Source organism: Scleropages formosus, chromosome 23, assembly GCF_900964775.1.
Source record: "Scleropages formosus chromosome 23, fSclFor1.1, whole genome shotgun sequence".
Lineage (NCBI taxonomy): Eukaryota > Metazoa > Chordata > Actinopteri > Osteoglossiformes > Osteoglossidae > Scleropages > Scleropages formosus.
The window spans coordinates 19,459,598-19,472,957 of record NC_041828.1 but is presented as its reverse complement, the minus strand read 5'-3'; the positions used below and the strand labels follow the sequence as shown (position 1 = coordinate 19,472,957).

The 13,360-nt window shown below is 48.0% G+C and overlaps 2 protein-coding genes across 3 annotated transcripts in view; one reads left to right on the top strand and one right to left on the bottom strand.

Annotated features, from left to right (window-relative positions):
* Positions 1–412: 412 nt before the first annotated feature.
* pygo2 (pygopus homolog 2 (Drosophila)) lies at positions 413–6,411 on the bottom strand. 2 transcript variants are annotated; one of them, XM_018765861.2, is made up of 4 exons: positions 6,014–6,411; positions 5,512–5,790; positions 3,051–3,100; positions 413–2,819 (listed from the first exon to the last, which is right to left on the bottom strand). In XM_018765861.2, the coding sequence occupies exons 2-4, from the start codon at positions 5,567–5,569 to the stop codon at positions 1,194–1,196; spliced, it is 1,734 nt and encodes a 577-aa protein (XP_018621377.1). In that variant the 5' UTR covers positions 5,570–5,790; positions 6,014–6,411; the 3' UTR covers positions 413–1,193. The 2 variants fall into 2 exon arrangements, with proteins under 2 accessions (XP_018621377.1, XP_018621378.1); XM_018765862.2 differs by lacking the exon at positions 6,014–6,411 and adding an exon at positions 5,313–5,360 and having other exon boundaries at positions 5,512–5,591.
* LOC108942465 (neuronal acetylcholine receptor subunit beta-2-like) overlaps positions 5,276–13,360 on the top strand; it is a 28,548-nt gene continuing 20,463 nt past the window's right edge. Inside the window, exon 1 of the mRNA XM_029248316.1 lies at positions 5,276–5,337. The gene's annotated coding sequence lies outside the window, so the exon portion shown is untranslated. The remainder of the gene's footprint in view (positions 5,338–13,360) is intronic.

Sequence of the window (13,360 nt, the reverse complement as noted above, 5' to 3'; positions counted from 1 at the left end):
TGCTAAATGAATGTAAAGTTCAAACTTCTATTGCATTTGAAATGAGTACGAATGGTGATACCCTTGCATCGCACCTATGTGCTGCACACAGATGAAATGGGGCACTGTAAAGATCTTACATAAAGCAGTCCTGTGGTCCTTGCAAGGAATTTACATTTTTCCTTTTGTCTTTCTTATGTATGCAAACTGATAGTCACTATAGTCATATTAACTAGAAATGAGTTATAGAATTAAAAAGTGACAACAAATACAGTACAAAAATGCTCTTGTTTACTTCCGAGTTCAGTACCTTCTTGCCTGCTGGAGACAACCAGCAAAGCACATGGAACAACACGGACATCAGTACAAAAAGAATCCACAACATAAACAACAAAAACGAGGCTTTGACAGAAATGGTTTATAAAAAAAAAAAAAAAAAAAAAAAAAAAAGTTAAATGCTTCTACCATAGCTGTAACATTTTATCAGAATTATTTGCTGTATTTGTCTCAAGTAAAGACCACACAAACACTGATCTTTTACTGTATTCAACTGTACCAACACCGTACAAATATGATTTGATACAATAACAAAATTTGCTACACTAACATATTATCAATGCATTTAGCATTTAACAATGCCATCCGGTATCCAGTGAATGAGTACAAACATGTTGGATTTATGGAGGAGGGGAAAAAAAAAAAAAGGAGTGTCAGTTTGGATTCATCAACAGACCTTCTGAGTGAAATGGGAAAAAACTAACATTTGTAAATGTTCATATCTATACATTTTTACAGCTCCTTTTTCTCTTTCAGATGCACCGAAGGTCTAGGAGATCAAGTAGAGCAAGGAGGGCATCTCCATCCCCTTGCAAAAAACGGAGCTTGACAGGGAGGTGAAAAACCTGTGTCGGCTTCCTGTAGCTAGGTCGATCACCGTGGTGGTTGTTACTGCGGTTACCGGGTGAGGTAGCGACCTGGTCAGTGAGTCGTGGTGGAAGTCAGCACCTTGCTTCACCGGAACAGTCAGCCAGGAGGTCAAAGAGTTATGAAGATCACTTAGCTGCCAGGGGCTAGGAATCTGCAGATGTGTGTATCTCTCAGTCAAGCAATGGAATGACCGTGTTGGACAACAGCCATTTAAACACGCAAAGAAAAACGGTTCAGTCACACCAGGCAGGAAGGGTCTACCCTGCTCCCTTTGGCCTCCCTGTGCGTCAGCCCTCGTTGGCCGCCACCAGCTGGCCCAGGCCCTGGCGGATGTACACAGCCTGGATCTCCTTGGTCTTGAGGCAGAAGTCACAGGCCCAGACTGCGGCACTCTCGCGGGTCAGCAGCCCGTACGCCGGTTCCGTGAGCCCGGTGCAGTCCCGGTGGAACCAGCGCTGACAGGACGCCTCGCACAGGATGGCCTCCTGGTCATCGTGCACTTCCGAAAGGCAGAAGCCACATGGGAACACCATTCCCCCACCCAACTTCTGGGGCCCAGGGGCAGAGCCTGACGGGGGAGTAGGACCCGGTGGCAGCGGAGACTGGGTGTTAGGGGTGGGGGTGGAATTGGAGGGGGGATTGGGGTTGTTGGCAGAGCTGTTGCTGTTACTACTGTTGGTCATGCTGGACTGGCTGGGGCCTGGCGGCTGGCTGGGCAGTGACCCAGGACCTTGAGCGCTGTTCTGCTGACTGTAGGGAGTCGAGGCTGCTGCCGAGTTGGGGGGTACAGGCTGCTGCTGCTGCTGTTGGCCAGGGTTGTTGCTAGGACCACCGGCAGAGTTAGGGCCCTGCAGCTGATTGGCCGCTTGCTGTTGGGGTGGCTGAGGGCCATTTAAGGGTCCGGTGGGTGAGGAATTAGGATTGGTGGGAGGCGGGGCTGATGGGGCCTGATTGGGTGTATTGGGGTTGGGTGGCTGGACATCAGGGTGACCAGGGAAGCCTCCACCAGGCTGCGGCGGTTGAGGACCAGAGGACGGAGGCCCTGAAGTGGCACTGGTAGGGGGGGGAGGATTCAGGTTTGGCTGCTGCTGCTGAGGAGGAGGTAGAGACTGTGGCCCCCCTCCACCACCAAAGTTCTTCCCTTCTTCACTCCCTGGAGGGCTGGGCCCAGGGTAGGGGCCATCTTGAGAGGGCGGAAACGGCCCTTGCGGGGGTAATCCCGGAAGCCCCCCCACCATATTTCCTCCACCACCTCCCATGCCACCCATCAGATTGATCCCCCCTGGCATGCCACCCATGGGATTGAGGGGGCCGTGCGGTGGCCCCCGAGGACCAGCACCACTAGGTAACGGGGGACTGTTAAAGGGGTGTCCACCCCCTTGACCATGCTGGGGCTGCTGTGGGGGCATTCCAAACCGAGGGTGTGGAGGACCACCTCCTCCCGGACCCCCCATACCTCCTGGAGACAACATTGGATTGAACCCGGGGCCGGGGTGCATAGGGGGGCTGAAGTTAGGGGGCATGTTGAATTGTGAAGGACCCCCTGGAGGGAAACCGCCTCCTCCTCCACCTCCACTACCACCCCCAAAGCCTGGGATCCCCCCAAACCCGAGCTGGTGATGGGGCCCAGTATTGGGTGGTGGAGGTCCAAAAGGGGGTCTGCGATTGGGCTGCCCTCCTCCTGGTCCACCTGGACCACCGATAAACCCCATTCCCCCAGCCATCCTCCCTCCACCCCCATAACCTCCTCCTCCACCACCAGCTCCTGGACTTGGCAGAAAAGGAGCCCCGCCTCCTCCCCCGGGACGCGAAGATGAGCTGAAGTCATCGTCAAAGGGGTTGGATGCAACAAGGTGGTCCACCATGGGGGTTGGCGGGGGTGCGAACTCAGAGAGGTGGGAGAAGGTGGCTCCCTTAAAGAGTGAAGAGAGACAGTGAATTGACGGGGGGCCAAAGAACACATGGAGTACGTGGGGATGTGGTATTAGAAACATCCATGAAGAAAAGTTCCAGAACCAAGCAAATCAGCACATCATCCATCACGATAACCGTTTAACCACTCAGTTCACGAACAACCCGACCACCTTCACCGCTTGACCTTGAAAACCGCTAAGAGCATGTCACTCACACACTGGCTGTGTTACCTGGGTACTGGATTTCCTCTTCTTCTTCTCGGGGCTTTTCATTTGTGCACCTGCGAGAAAGATGAGCGACGAGTGAGAACGGCGAAGCTGACAAAGTCACGTGCGCCTTCGACAGCAGTCACCCCAAAGACATCTCTACAGCGAACAGTGAGTGCACCAGGGAGAGGAAGACATGTTTTAGTACTGAGGGACACGTAGAGATGCAAGCCATCACAGTACCAATGAGGGTGAGTCCAGCATCAGATTTAGAGAGGCCAGCCGTCACACTGGGGGGGGGGGACTTCCTCATGGGGGGGCTGGGCTTTACAGGACCAGAGAACTGCCCGGGTTGCGGAGCAGCGGCTCAGAAGCATCTCTGACTCTGAGTGCTGGTCAGGGGTGGGGCGCTTCTATGTTCATGTGCAGGACCTGCGAGAGCGCTGATGAAACCTGGGCCATTTCATATTGGGAGGCCCCCTCATTGTTTAAGAAGGGGGTATAAAAAAACACTTCAATGTAAAGGATGTCTTTTTTAAAAAAAAAAATAAAAAAATTAATAGAATGCATGACACGGTAGTATTCTTTAGCTTTAGGAACTCTGGCTTGTCTACTTTGGATATGATACTATAATACACCCTTGGCTGAGGTAAGGCCCTGGCCGAAGAGCCCTGCTGAGATGTCTCGCAGGACCTGTTCATGTGTACGGCGACTCTCCCAGCTCTGCAGCACCAGTAGTCCTCCCAGGGCATCATCGCCCTAGGCTGAAGTGCACGGACAAACGCGCGCGCACACACACGCAATCAGTACTGTCAGTTTTGCTGTAACGCATGTTTTTTTTTACTCAATTCAGATATAACGAGGTGGCACAGTAACACATCAGGTAGCGCTGCTGTCTCACAGTGCCTCGCTGGTGTGAGAGGACATGGCTTCGATCCCTGCTCAGTCTGTATGGAGTTTGCATGTTCTCCCCATGTCTGCGTGGATTTCCTCCCACAGTCCAAAGACATGCTGTTCAGGTTCCCCATAGTGTGAGTGACAGAGAAAGTGTGTTCCACTGATGTATGAATGAGTGATCCAGTGTAAGTAGTGTATCTAGCAGTGTAAGTCACCTTGGTGAATAAGGGGTGTGGGCTGATAACACTACATAGAGTTCATTGGGAGTCGTTATGAAGAAAAGCATCTGCTAAATAAATAAATGTAAACGAATAGAGCATATTTCACAGCATGCATACTTCTGCAAATCTGATCTGGGTGGAATGCAATCTCATTCTTTTAAAAAAAAAAAAAAAAAGTAGAAGATGTAAGCCTGCCATGTGGGATGCTTGGTCATGTGCTCAATTTAATAGGTGGTCATTTGACATTTGTTTTTTCTAGTACCCTTCAAGTTTGAACTGCGCCCTTTTACAGTAAAATACTGCTGGCCACAGTAATGACTGTACAGAAGCATTCTGGCAGTCAAGGGGCTCTCGGAGAAGATAAGAAAAAGGTTATAGTGCTGGGACACTATTATAAAGGTCTTGGAACAAAACGAAAGGACAAGGCATCACAAACTTCATATTGTTTCATGGTTTTCAAGTGCTTTATTGTTTCTGGTGGATTCTGCAGTACTTTCTAATTTAATTTAGAGTGTGCCATTTTCGCAGGTGATGAGGAAGCAGATGGGATAGTGGGCGAGCTGCTGTCTCTAGCTGGAATCCCACCTCCTGCTGTAGTACCCATGATCAAGGTACTTACATTTATTCATTTAGCAGACGCTTTTCTCCAGAGTGACATACATCTAGAGAAAATGCAATTTGTGCATTACATTAGGAGAAAGACATAGTAATGACTTACCCTGAAGTGCTCCAGTAAAAATACTCAGCTATATGAATGGGTAAATAACTGTAGGTAGCAGAACAGGGTAAAGGCCCGGGCTAAATGAAATAAAAACCATGACTATTTTGTATCCTGCCCCCCCAACCCCACCCCTCAATGAAACTCAAGTTATAACACGAATCGCTATAACACGACTGGTTGCGGCGTCCAACTCATGGCACACATGACGTGATGATGGATTGTGGCGTTATAGCAGAACTGACCGCACCTCACGTCCACGAAACAACACACACACGGATGCACGCACAGTAGGCAGCCCACAGCCTGGCACAGGTAGTCGGGGACCTGGACGGACACACAGAGACGCACTGACAGCTACTGGGACTGCTGGCCACTGACGGCGGCACACAAGTGAGAAGACAAGAAGAGAAGAGGAGGAGGAGATCGGTACCCACGGAAAGACAGTACCTTACGGAGCGGAGCGACCGAGGAGGTAAGAGACCGAGAATGGACAGACTAGCGGAGACGCCGGCAGAAAGCCGCAGACAGAGAGAGGCGTTGGAAAACAGACAAGCAAACATTGAGGAGCGCACGGACAGGCAGAGCTTCTCCAGCACAGTTCCAAATGCCATGATGTGAGCGCCGCGCGGGCCCGGCGCGCGCCTACCTTTGCCTCGTTTTCCTTGACCTTGTCCCGCCGCTAGCCTCCCGGATTCGGCAGCCATTAATTAGATTGTCGGAGCGGTGCCATGTCACCCTCGGTGTGTGGAGAAAAAGGGGGAGGAGGGGGGGTCGAGGAGCGGGAACCTCCCCCGGAATGGGGCGGCTCGGCCGGGCGCACCGGGACACTCCGCGCACGGCACGCACACGGGGGGTCCGCCGAAGGGGTCGCCGGACCGCTGCTGATCTCCTCTTCGCCACGCTTTCAGATGCCCGAGACAATTCACTAGGAATAACATTCACAGAAAGAACGAGTCAGCGAACACAACGTGAAACCCAAAGCTGGTGTGTGCGGTGAGAATAATGAATGTTCTGCGGTGGATACGCCAGGCAGCGGGGCCGGGGATGATCATCATCATGATGTGACCGGAATGAAGGCGTTCTGTTCTTTTCTGTTCTGTACACGGACGTGAACACACGTGTCTCGCTCGCGATCAGGAGTCGCTCACCGCTTTTTATGTAACGCCGGCGCAGCTGCTGCGACAACGACGAGTGTCTTCAACTCGTCGTCCGCCGCTCCGCAGAGCGAGCTCTTCGTTCTGCGGTCCGCCTCGGAGCTGCCACCTCCAGCAGCTAACTGGCTAACCGCTCCTGAGTCCCTCCCTCCGCCTTTAAGATCTGTAAAAACGCCTTTTCTTACTCCGTTTTACTCCTCACCCCTCTCCGCGCGCGACAGCACACTCCTGTCGCGATTAAATCACATTAGTAATTAATCCAGATGCCAACCGAGAACAGATTAATTCGGCCTACGTTGCCCACCGGACAAAGAGGGACCGACGGGAGGGACTCGCGCACGGGACGGTACCATCTCGTCGCCATTAGGGGTACCTCGTGTCGTCGCAGTCATCTCCTTTTTTCTCTGTCAGAAAAACTCGCCTTTCATAAATTTTAAGAGACCTTTTAGGTTAATTCTGATTACCTTCGTTACATCACAAGACCTGTATTCATTCAGAGAGCGTGTTTAGCTACGTTTCATTTCGAATGCGACCTCCGCTATCTTTGACATCATGGAACAATCGAGGGCGGGCCACTTTTAAACATTACTGTAGGGATGGAAGGATTGGGCCTCGTGTCACGCACATTGCTATTGCGGGCATGTTTTAAGTGATACGATTATGGCTGAAGTTAGTTAAGTGGAAAACATAATTTTGATGTGCAGTATATTTTAATTACGTTTTAAATGTTTCTCGGAAGTCACCGCTTTATGAACATCTGAATCTGATTCAGTTGAGTTGAGCATCCGCACGCATGCGCAGGAGATCGGGATGGGCGACAACTAGGAATCTGGGATCATGTTATTCCTTCAGCGAATCGATATCACTCACTCATCGCTCATAACCGTTTGTTTCAGGCAGGATACACCTGCTTCATATAGTTTACTTTTTTCCCTCTTTAAAATGTTCAACATCCAGTTCAGTCGGAAGAACATAGACAAACTTAAAATGAGGTTTTCTTCACTTCGTATCAGAACAATATAATATATATTCGCCATTGCTTTTCCAGAGGATTAACACCATAATCTGAAATTAATTTTTTCCTCACAATTAATCTACCAGGAGGCATTGTCCTCATCAGCTGCATCCTTGTAATCCTGAGTGTTCCTGGCTCGAATCCCCCTCCTACTGCAGTACAGTTGAGCAAAACGTTTTTGCGCAACGCTCCATTAACACCCAGCTGCATAACTGGGTGAACAAATGTTGAAAACTAAGTCACCTTATATAACAGCCTCATCTAACTGAAGGTTATTTATTATAATAATTTCAAAACTGAGCACATATTGTTATCCCACAAATGGACCCCCTTTCTCACATTCATGCACATAATTCTCTTCGGGCAATGTGTTTACCCTGAGCTGCTTATATACTCTACTGTATAAACAGGTGAACAGTTTTAAATCATTTTGGACGAAGGCATTAGTTGAAATAAAGCATAAATAACAAGCATCGAACAAGTAGTTAATCATTGTTGTCCAGTTGTAATTACTCAGTCGTGAAACCTTATCAGGTGGTGTGGTGGCACAGCAGGTTTGGCCTGTGTCTCCTCTATGGTGGGTCTGGGGTTCGAGACTTGCGTGGGGTGCTTTGCAGTGGACTGGCATCCCACCCTGGGTGTGTTCCCTACCCCTCCAGCCTTGTGCCCTGTGTTGCTGCGTTAGGCTCCTGCTCAGGACAAGCGGTTTCAGTCAGCGTGTGTATGTGTGAAACCTTATAGGTATCATTTTATATATGGCCTAGATCCTATTGCAATATTTTGACCGGTGTAAATATTGCATTGTGTGAGAAGGTGTCTAATCCTGCGCTGAATGCAGTTCTGCAGTATTTGTGCAGTATTTGTACTGCGGTGTCAGTCTGAAAACGCGGAGGGTTGAGTGCGGCGATGACTCACTCCCGTTTGAAACGGTCTTGAGTGAAAGCACCTTGCATGTGTTTTGGGAAACAGAATTATAAGATGTTATGTGCTGTGTGTCTGCAGACGATAAGTACGTTCACGTTTAGGAGATGCGTCTCTCTAAGGCAACATCCAATTCAGGGTAAAGAAGGTGTGTTTATGGGACAGCTTGTAGCGTGGTGATTAGAGCTACTGCCTTTAGATCCAAAGGTTGCAGGTTCAATCCCCACCTCCAGCTGTAGTACCCTAAAGTAAGGTGCTTACCCTAAATTGTTCCAGTGAAATTACCCAGCTGTATAAAGGGGTAAATAATTGTAACCTTAACACTGTAAGTTTCTTTGGAGAAAAGTGCCAGCCAAATGAGTAACTGTTTTCTAGCAGAGATGTGATTGTTGAAACACAGTCAATATGTCAACTGATAGGCAATGTAAAGCTGATCATGACAAATGTTGTGATGATCATCACTGAAGCTGTTGGAAGAGAAGGGGGTCTGAAAGAGGTGGGTTTGAAACCCTTCCTGAACACTCTGAGGGATTCTGTGAGTAAGAAAAAGGAGAGTGGATACACCTCGGAGAAGAGCAGCTGTTTTTTTTTTTTTTTTTCCCCCTCCCAGAATTCCCAAGGTGACACATCACTATTGTACCTGACAGCTACCCTTCACAGCCTTCACAGGGACTGGGTACGGAACCCCGCTCCATCCTCAACATCGACTCAACCCCTCACCATTCCTTAGACTGAATGCTTCTCTCTCTTTCTATTTCTCTATAGTCCATCTCGCCTTGTGATGGACTGGCATCCCGTCCTGGGTGTGTCCCCTCCCCCTCCAGCCTTATGCCCTGAGTTGCCGGGTTAGGCTCCGGCTCCCTGCAACCCCTTATGGGACGAGCGGTTCAGAAAGTGTGTGTGTGTGTGTGTGTGTGCGTGTGCGTGTGCGTGTGCGTGTGCGTGTGCGTGTGCGTGTGTGTGTGTGTAGTCCGTCTCTGTTTTTATGGGTTTCTCAGACATCAGGCAGCTTTTAAACACTGACTCACATCCTCTGTATGTCTCAGACAGTGCGGTACTGTCTTTATACCTCTTCTAGTAGTTCATCCCGCTGTGCATCATATGCACTTTCCTACTTATATGCAAATATTAAAATGAATTCCATATTTCTGTGTTTCCCAGAGACAGACTCCACCCCCTCAATGCAAACAAGTTACATAAATTATTTCAATAGCATCGTGGGTACAATTCAGTGGTGTCTGACCACAAGGAAACATCTCTTTAAGAAGTGACCATATCAAGGGACACTTAAAATGTGCTGTTGATTCAGGAAGTTTGCAAGACCCCTTTGGACCAAGTGACCTTGTTCTTGTTCTTTCCTGCTGCTCATTGGGACTTTTGGGGCTTTGTCCCCTTTTTCACATTTATTCCTTACCGCCTCTCTTAATGAAAGATTTATAACACATTCCAATGTAAACATTTTTTTATGTCTGCTACAAATTCAGAAATTTCACATTTCTGTTTTCGTGTACAAAATATCCAAAACGTGCACTGATTGCTTTGTATAAATAAGGGCAAGAACATTTATTTAAATATTCATTTGTACTTCAGACTCTTCAGTACTGCAGTGTACAAATGTATTTCTGTATGGAATAAACACTTACTGAAAATGGAGGGATGATTTAACAGCAGGTCAATAGTTGATTCCTAAGAGGCTCTATGATGATTGAATGTCTGTTTACTGAATCTCTTGAAAAGAGTCATGCCTTAAAAATAATGTAGCCGCAGTCCGGGCTGAATAAGACATTGTCGGCGATGGATAGATAAATATTTTTTGAGAATAATTCATGCTTCTGTACAGTATGTATCAGTTCCCATAGTTCTGAATTATGACAGAATCATGAATATTTGTTTCACAGTGTAAGAAGTACAACAGAATACCTGTTTGGATGTCAGTCCTTTGCCAGGCAATGACAGAACCACAGATTAACAGACCTGAACGGTGTGTCTTTGGAATGCGGGAGGATCCACCTGTAAAAATGCACAGTCCTCGAACAGAGGGATGTCCATGGTACACACAGAGCTACTGTACTGCTTCCTATTAAATCTGTTGATTGTGAGTAATTTAATTGCAAACCCAAATTTTACTGACAGCTCATTTAGTGGCTTACATTTATTTATTTAGCAGACACTTTTCTCCATAACGACTTCCAGTGAACTCTATGTAGTGTTATGAGCCCACACACCTTATTCACCGTGGTGACTTACACTGCTAGATGCACTACTTACACTGGGTCACTCATCCATTCATCAGTGGAGCACACTCTCTCTGTCACTCACACACTATGGGTGAACCTGAACAGCATGTTGTTGGACTGTGGGAGGAAACCAGAGCACCCAGAGGAAACCCACGCAGACATTGGAAGAACATGCAAACTCCACACAGACTGAGCAGCGATCAAACCCATGTCCTCTCACACCACCCAGATGTTGTGAGACAGCACTGCTACTCGCTGCGCCACCGTACCTCCCCACGGATGCAGTTTCCATGTTTTAAATGTATATCTGATGAATGGAGTGCTGGTGTTTAAAGGGAAGCTGAAGAGCAGCTGGTAGTGTAGTGGTTAAAACTAGTGCCTGTGGATCCAAAGGGCATAGGTTTAATCCCCACCTCAGGCTGTAGTACCCTTGAGCAAGGTACTTATACTAAATTGCTCCAGTAAAACTACCCAGCTGTATAAATTGCTAAATAATTGTAAGTTTAATAGTATAAGTGGCTTTGGAGAAAAGCATCTGCTAAATGAGTAAATATACCTTTTCATGTATGGGTGGAACTCTTGCAGTGATCAGTACATCTTTGTAATGTAAGGAAAATGTACTAACCAGTGAACTTTGAACTCAGTGCCTCCAAGGTTTTGTCTACTATACTTCATCTAATTAATCGGTTTGTAGCCATGGTATTGTGTACTTTATACTATACATTTTACTGCTATATATTTCCATTACAGGGGTGCATGGCACACCAGGCTTAGCTGGGTCCTGCTATGTGGTGGGGCTGGGGTTCAAGTCCTGCTTGTGGTGCCTTGCGATGGACTGGCATCCTGTCCAGGGTGTTCCCCCTCTTCTTTTTGCCTTGCCCCCTGTTTTGCCAGCTTAGGCTTCAGTTTGCCGCGACCCCACTCGGGACAATCGGCTTCAGCCAATTTGTGTGTGTGTGTGTGTGTGTGGCAGTCATTGTCAGGCAGTCAGTACTATATCTGGAGTATTCCTACGCTACACAAGTCTCATTTAGCGTGATGTCTGTGGTTGTCTTTTGGTCCGTAATGTATGAATCAGTATTGTGCTCCAGTGAGGGGCGGAGGCTCTGGGCTTGATGCAGGAAGCACTTGGGGAGGCCCCAGTTAATCAATTATTCACAGCTGCAGCATCAGGATCCTCTGCACACTGACAGCACAATGCCTGGCCGGGGTCGGGGCTCGGGGGGTCACGAGGAGAAAAGACACCAAACTCCTCTTAAGTATCCAACTATTTTCACATTCATTCACCTGCTTTCTTCTGTTCAGTTAAGTTCAGTTAATTTTAATTTAAAATACTGTTGCTCAAGTAGGGGGGGTGCGGTGGTGCAGTGGGTTGGACCATGGTCTTGTTCTCCGGTGGGTCTGGGGTTCGAGTCCTGCTTGGGGTGCCTTGCGACGGACTGGCGTCCCTTCCTGGGTGTGTCCCCTCCCCCTCCAGCCTTACGCCCTGTGTTACCGGGTAGGCTCCGGTTCCCCGTGACCCCATATGGGACAAGCGGTTCAGGAAATGTGTGTGTGTGTGTGTGTGTGTGTGTGTGTGTGTGTGCGCGTGCTGTTGCTCAATTCACTTTCCTATTGTAGCTCCTTCTTCTCCCTTCTCAGTCCATTGATCATCCCTCTGTTGCAATATTTCACTGTTTTTCCTAAATCACATCATTTTACTAATTCTCTCATCTCACCTAACTCCCCACAGGATTAGGGTTAGGGTCATCTTCTCGGTCCTACAGGGTAGAGGTGGAGGACTGACCCTCAGCAAAAAACACCCCAAAACACAATTCCTGACACAAAGGTCTCGGTAAACTAGGGCAGCAGTCAGGTTTTTGACTCCCTTGAGCAAGAATCAATCCTGCACCCCTTATACTTCTATCGCTCAATGAATCCACATACACATACATATATATAATTTTCTTTTAAATAGACATACACACACTTTCTGAAAAGGGAGGAATAACATTTGAATTTATTAAGTGTTTTATTATAATAATTTATCATAACACCATTGTGAACTATATCAATGCACAGAACATAAATTTATACTTGTACAGCAAAAACTAAACTCAAGGCTGAAAATGAAAAAAATAGATTGGCACAATTTACGATGTAGAGCCACAGTTTGTTTCTGTAAAAGAATCGGGGAGATGGTTGTTGCCGCGAACCCAGGTGCGGAGTTCATATCTCTGGTGACCTGCTAATTTGGCAAGCATTGAGCTCCTGGAGAAAACACAGAAGGAGATGAAGATGAAGAAGAAGAAGAACTTGAACAAACACCTAAGGAATGCAGACTCAAACATGAAGTCAGCAGAGATGATGGACCTAGAGCTCTTCATGGACTGACTTAAGTGTCCCTGTTGGATGGACAGTTTCATAGGAAGTACAATTTACATAAACGAGCAGATTTTCTTACATTTTCTCATAAAACTGTTTCTTTAGTATTAACCGGGGGGTGCAGTGGCACAGTGGGTTGGACCAGGTCCTGCTCTCTGGTGGGTCTGGGGTTCGAGTTCTGCTTGGGGTGCCTTGCGACGGACTGGCGTCCCATCCTGGGTGTGTCTCCTCCCCCCCAGCCCTATGCCCTGTGCTGCCGGGTTAGGCTCCGGCTCCCCACGACCCCAAATGGGACAAGCGGTTCAGGCAATGTGTGTGTGTGTGTGTGTGTGTGTGTGTGTGTGTGTGTAATTTATTTTTCGATTTTAGTACCAAAATTTGGCATCCCCAAATTTCTGAGCTCCTGGGATTGCCTGGGTTCACATAATTGTATCTTATCACATTCCTAAATTGCTCTGATCACAAAGGGGGGAAGTTATAAAATGTCATAAATGATGATGGTAGAATAATAGCTGGGAAACTGTTTTGCAAAGACTCGGTTTCACTTTTTCGGCAAAAAGGATATTTTGAAGGGCGGGTTTGAAACGACCATATGAGGGAAGGGACGGGTAATCCCGGTCCGAATATAGAAGCAGGCGTCCTGTCCCTGATGCGGGGCTCCACGCGCCCTTGCGCGCGCACCTCCGCTCCGTTGCAGCACGGCGGCAGCTGGCGTGGGCGTGCACCCCCCGCCTCCACCCCAAAAATGGAGCACAATGACGTGAAACTTGAGCAGAAAGAGAGCAGAAACTGCATTTATTAGCG

What these genes read in the sequence shown, in the direction of transcription:
- pygo2 (XM_018765861.2), bottom strand. Translation starts at nt 5,569, where the DNA reads ATGGCTGCCGAATCCGGGAGGCTAGCGGCGGGACAAGGTCAAGGAAAA. An exon ending in TCAAGGAAAACGAGGCAAAG is followed by an intron (nt 3,101 to 5,511) that starts GTAGGCGCGCGC and finishes TCTTTCTCGCAG; the next exon opens with GTGCACAAATGAAAAGCCCC. An exon ending in AGAGGAAATCCAGTACCCAG is followed by an intron (nt 2,820 to 3,050) that starts GTAACACAGCCA and finishes TCACTCTTTAAG; the next exon opens with GGAGCCACCTTCTCCCACCT.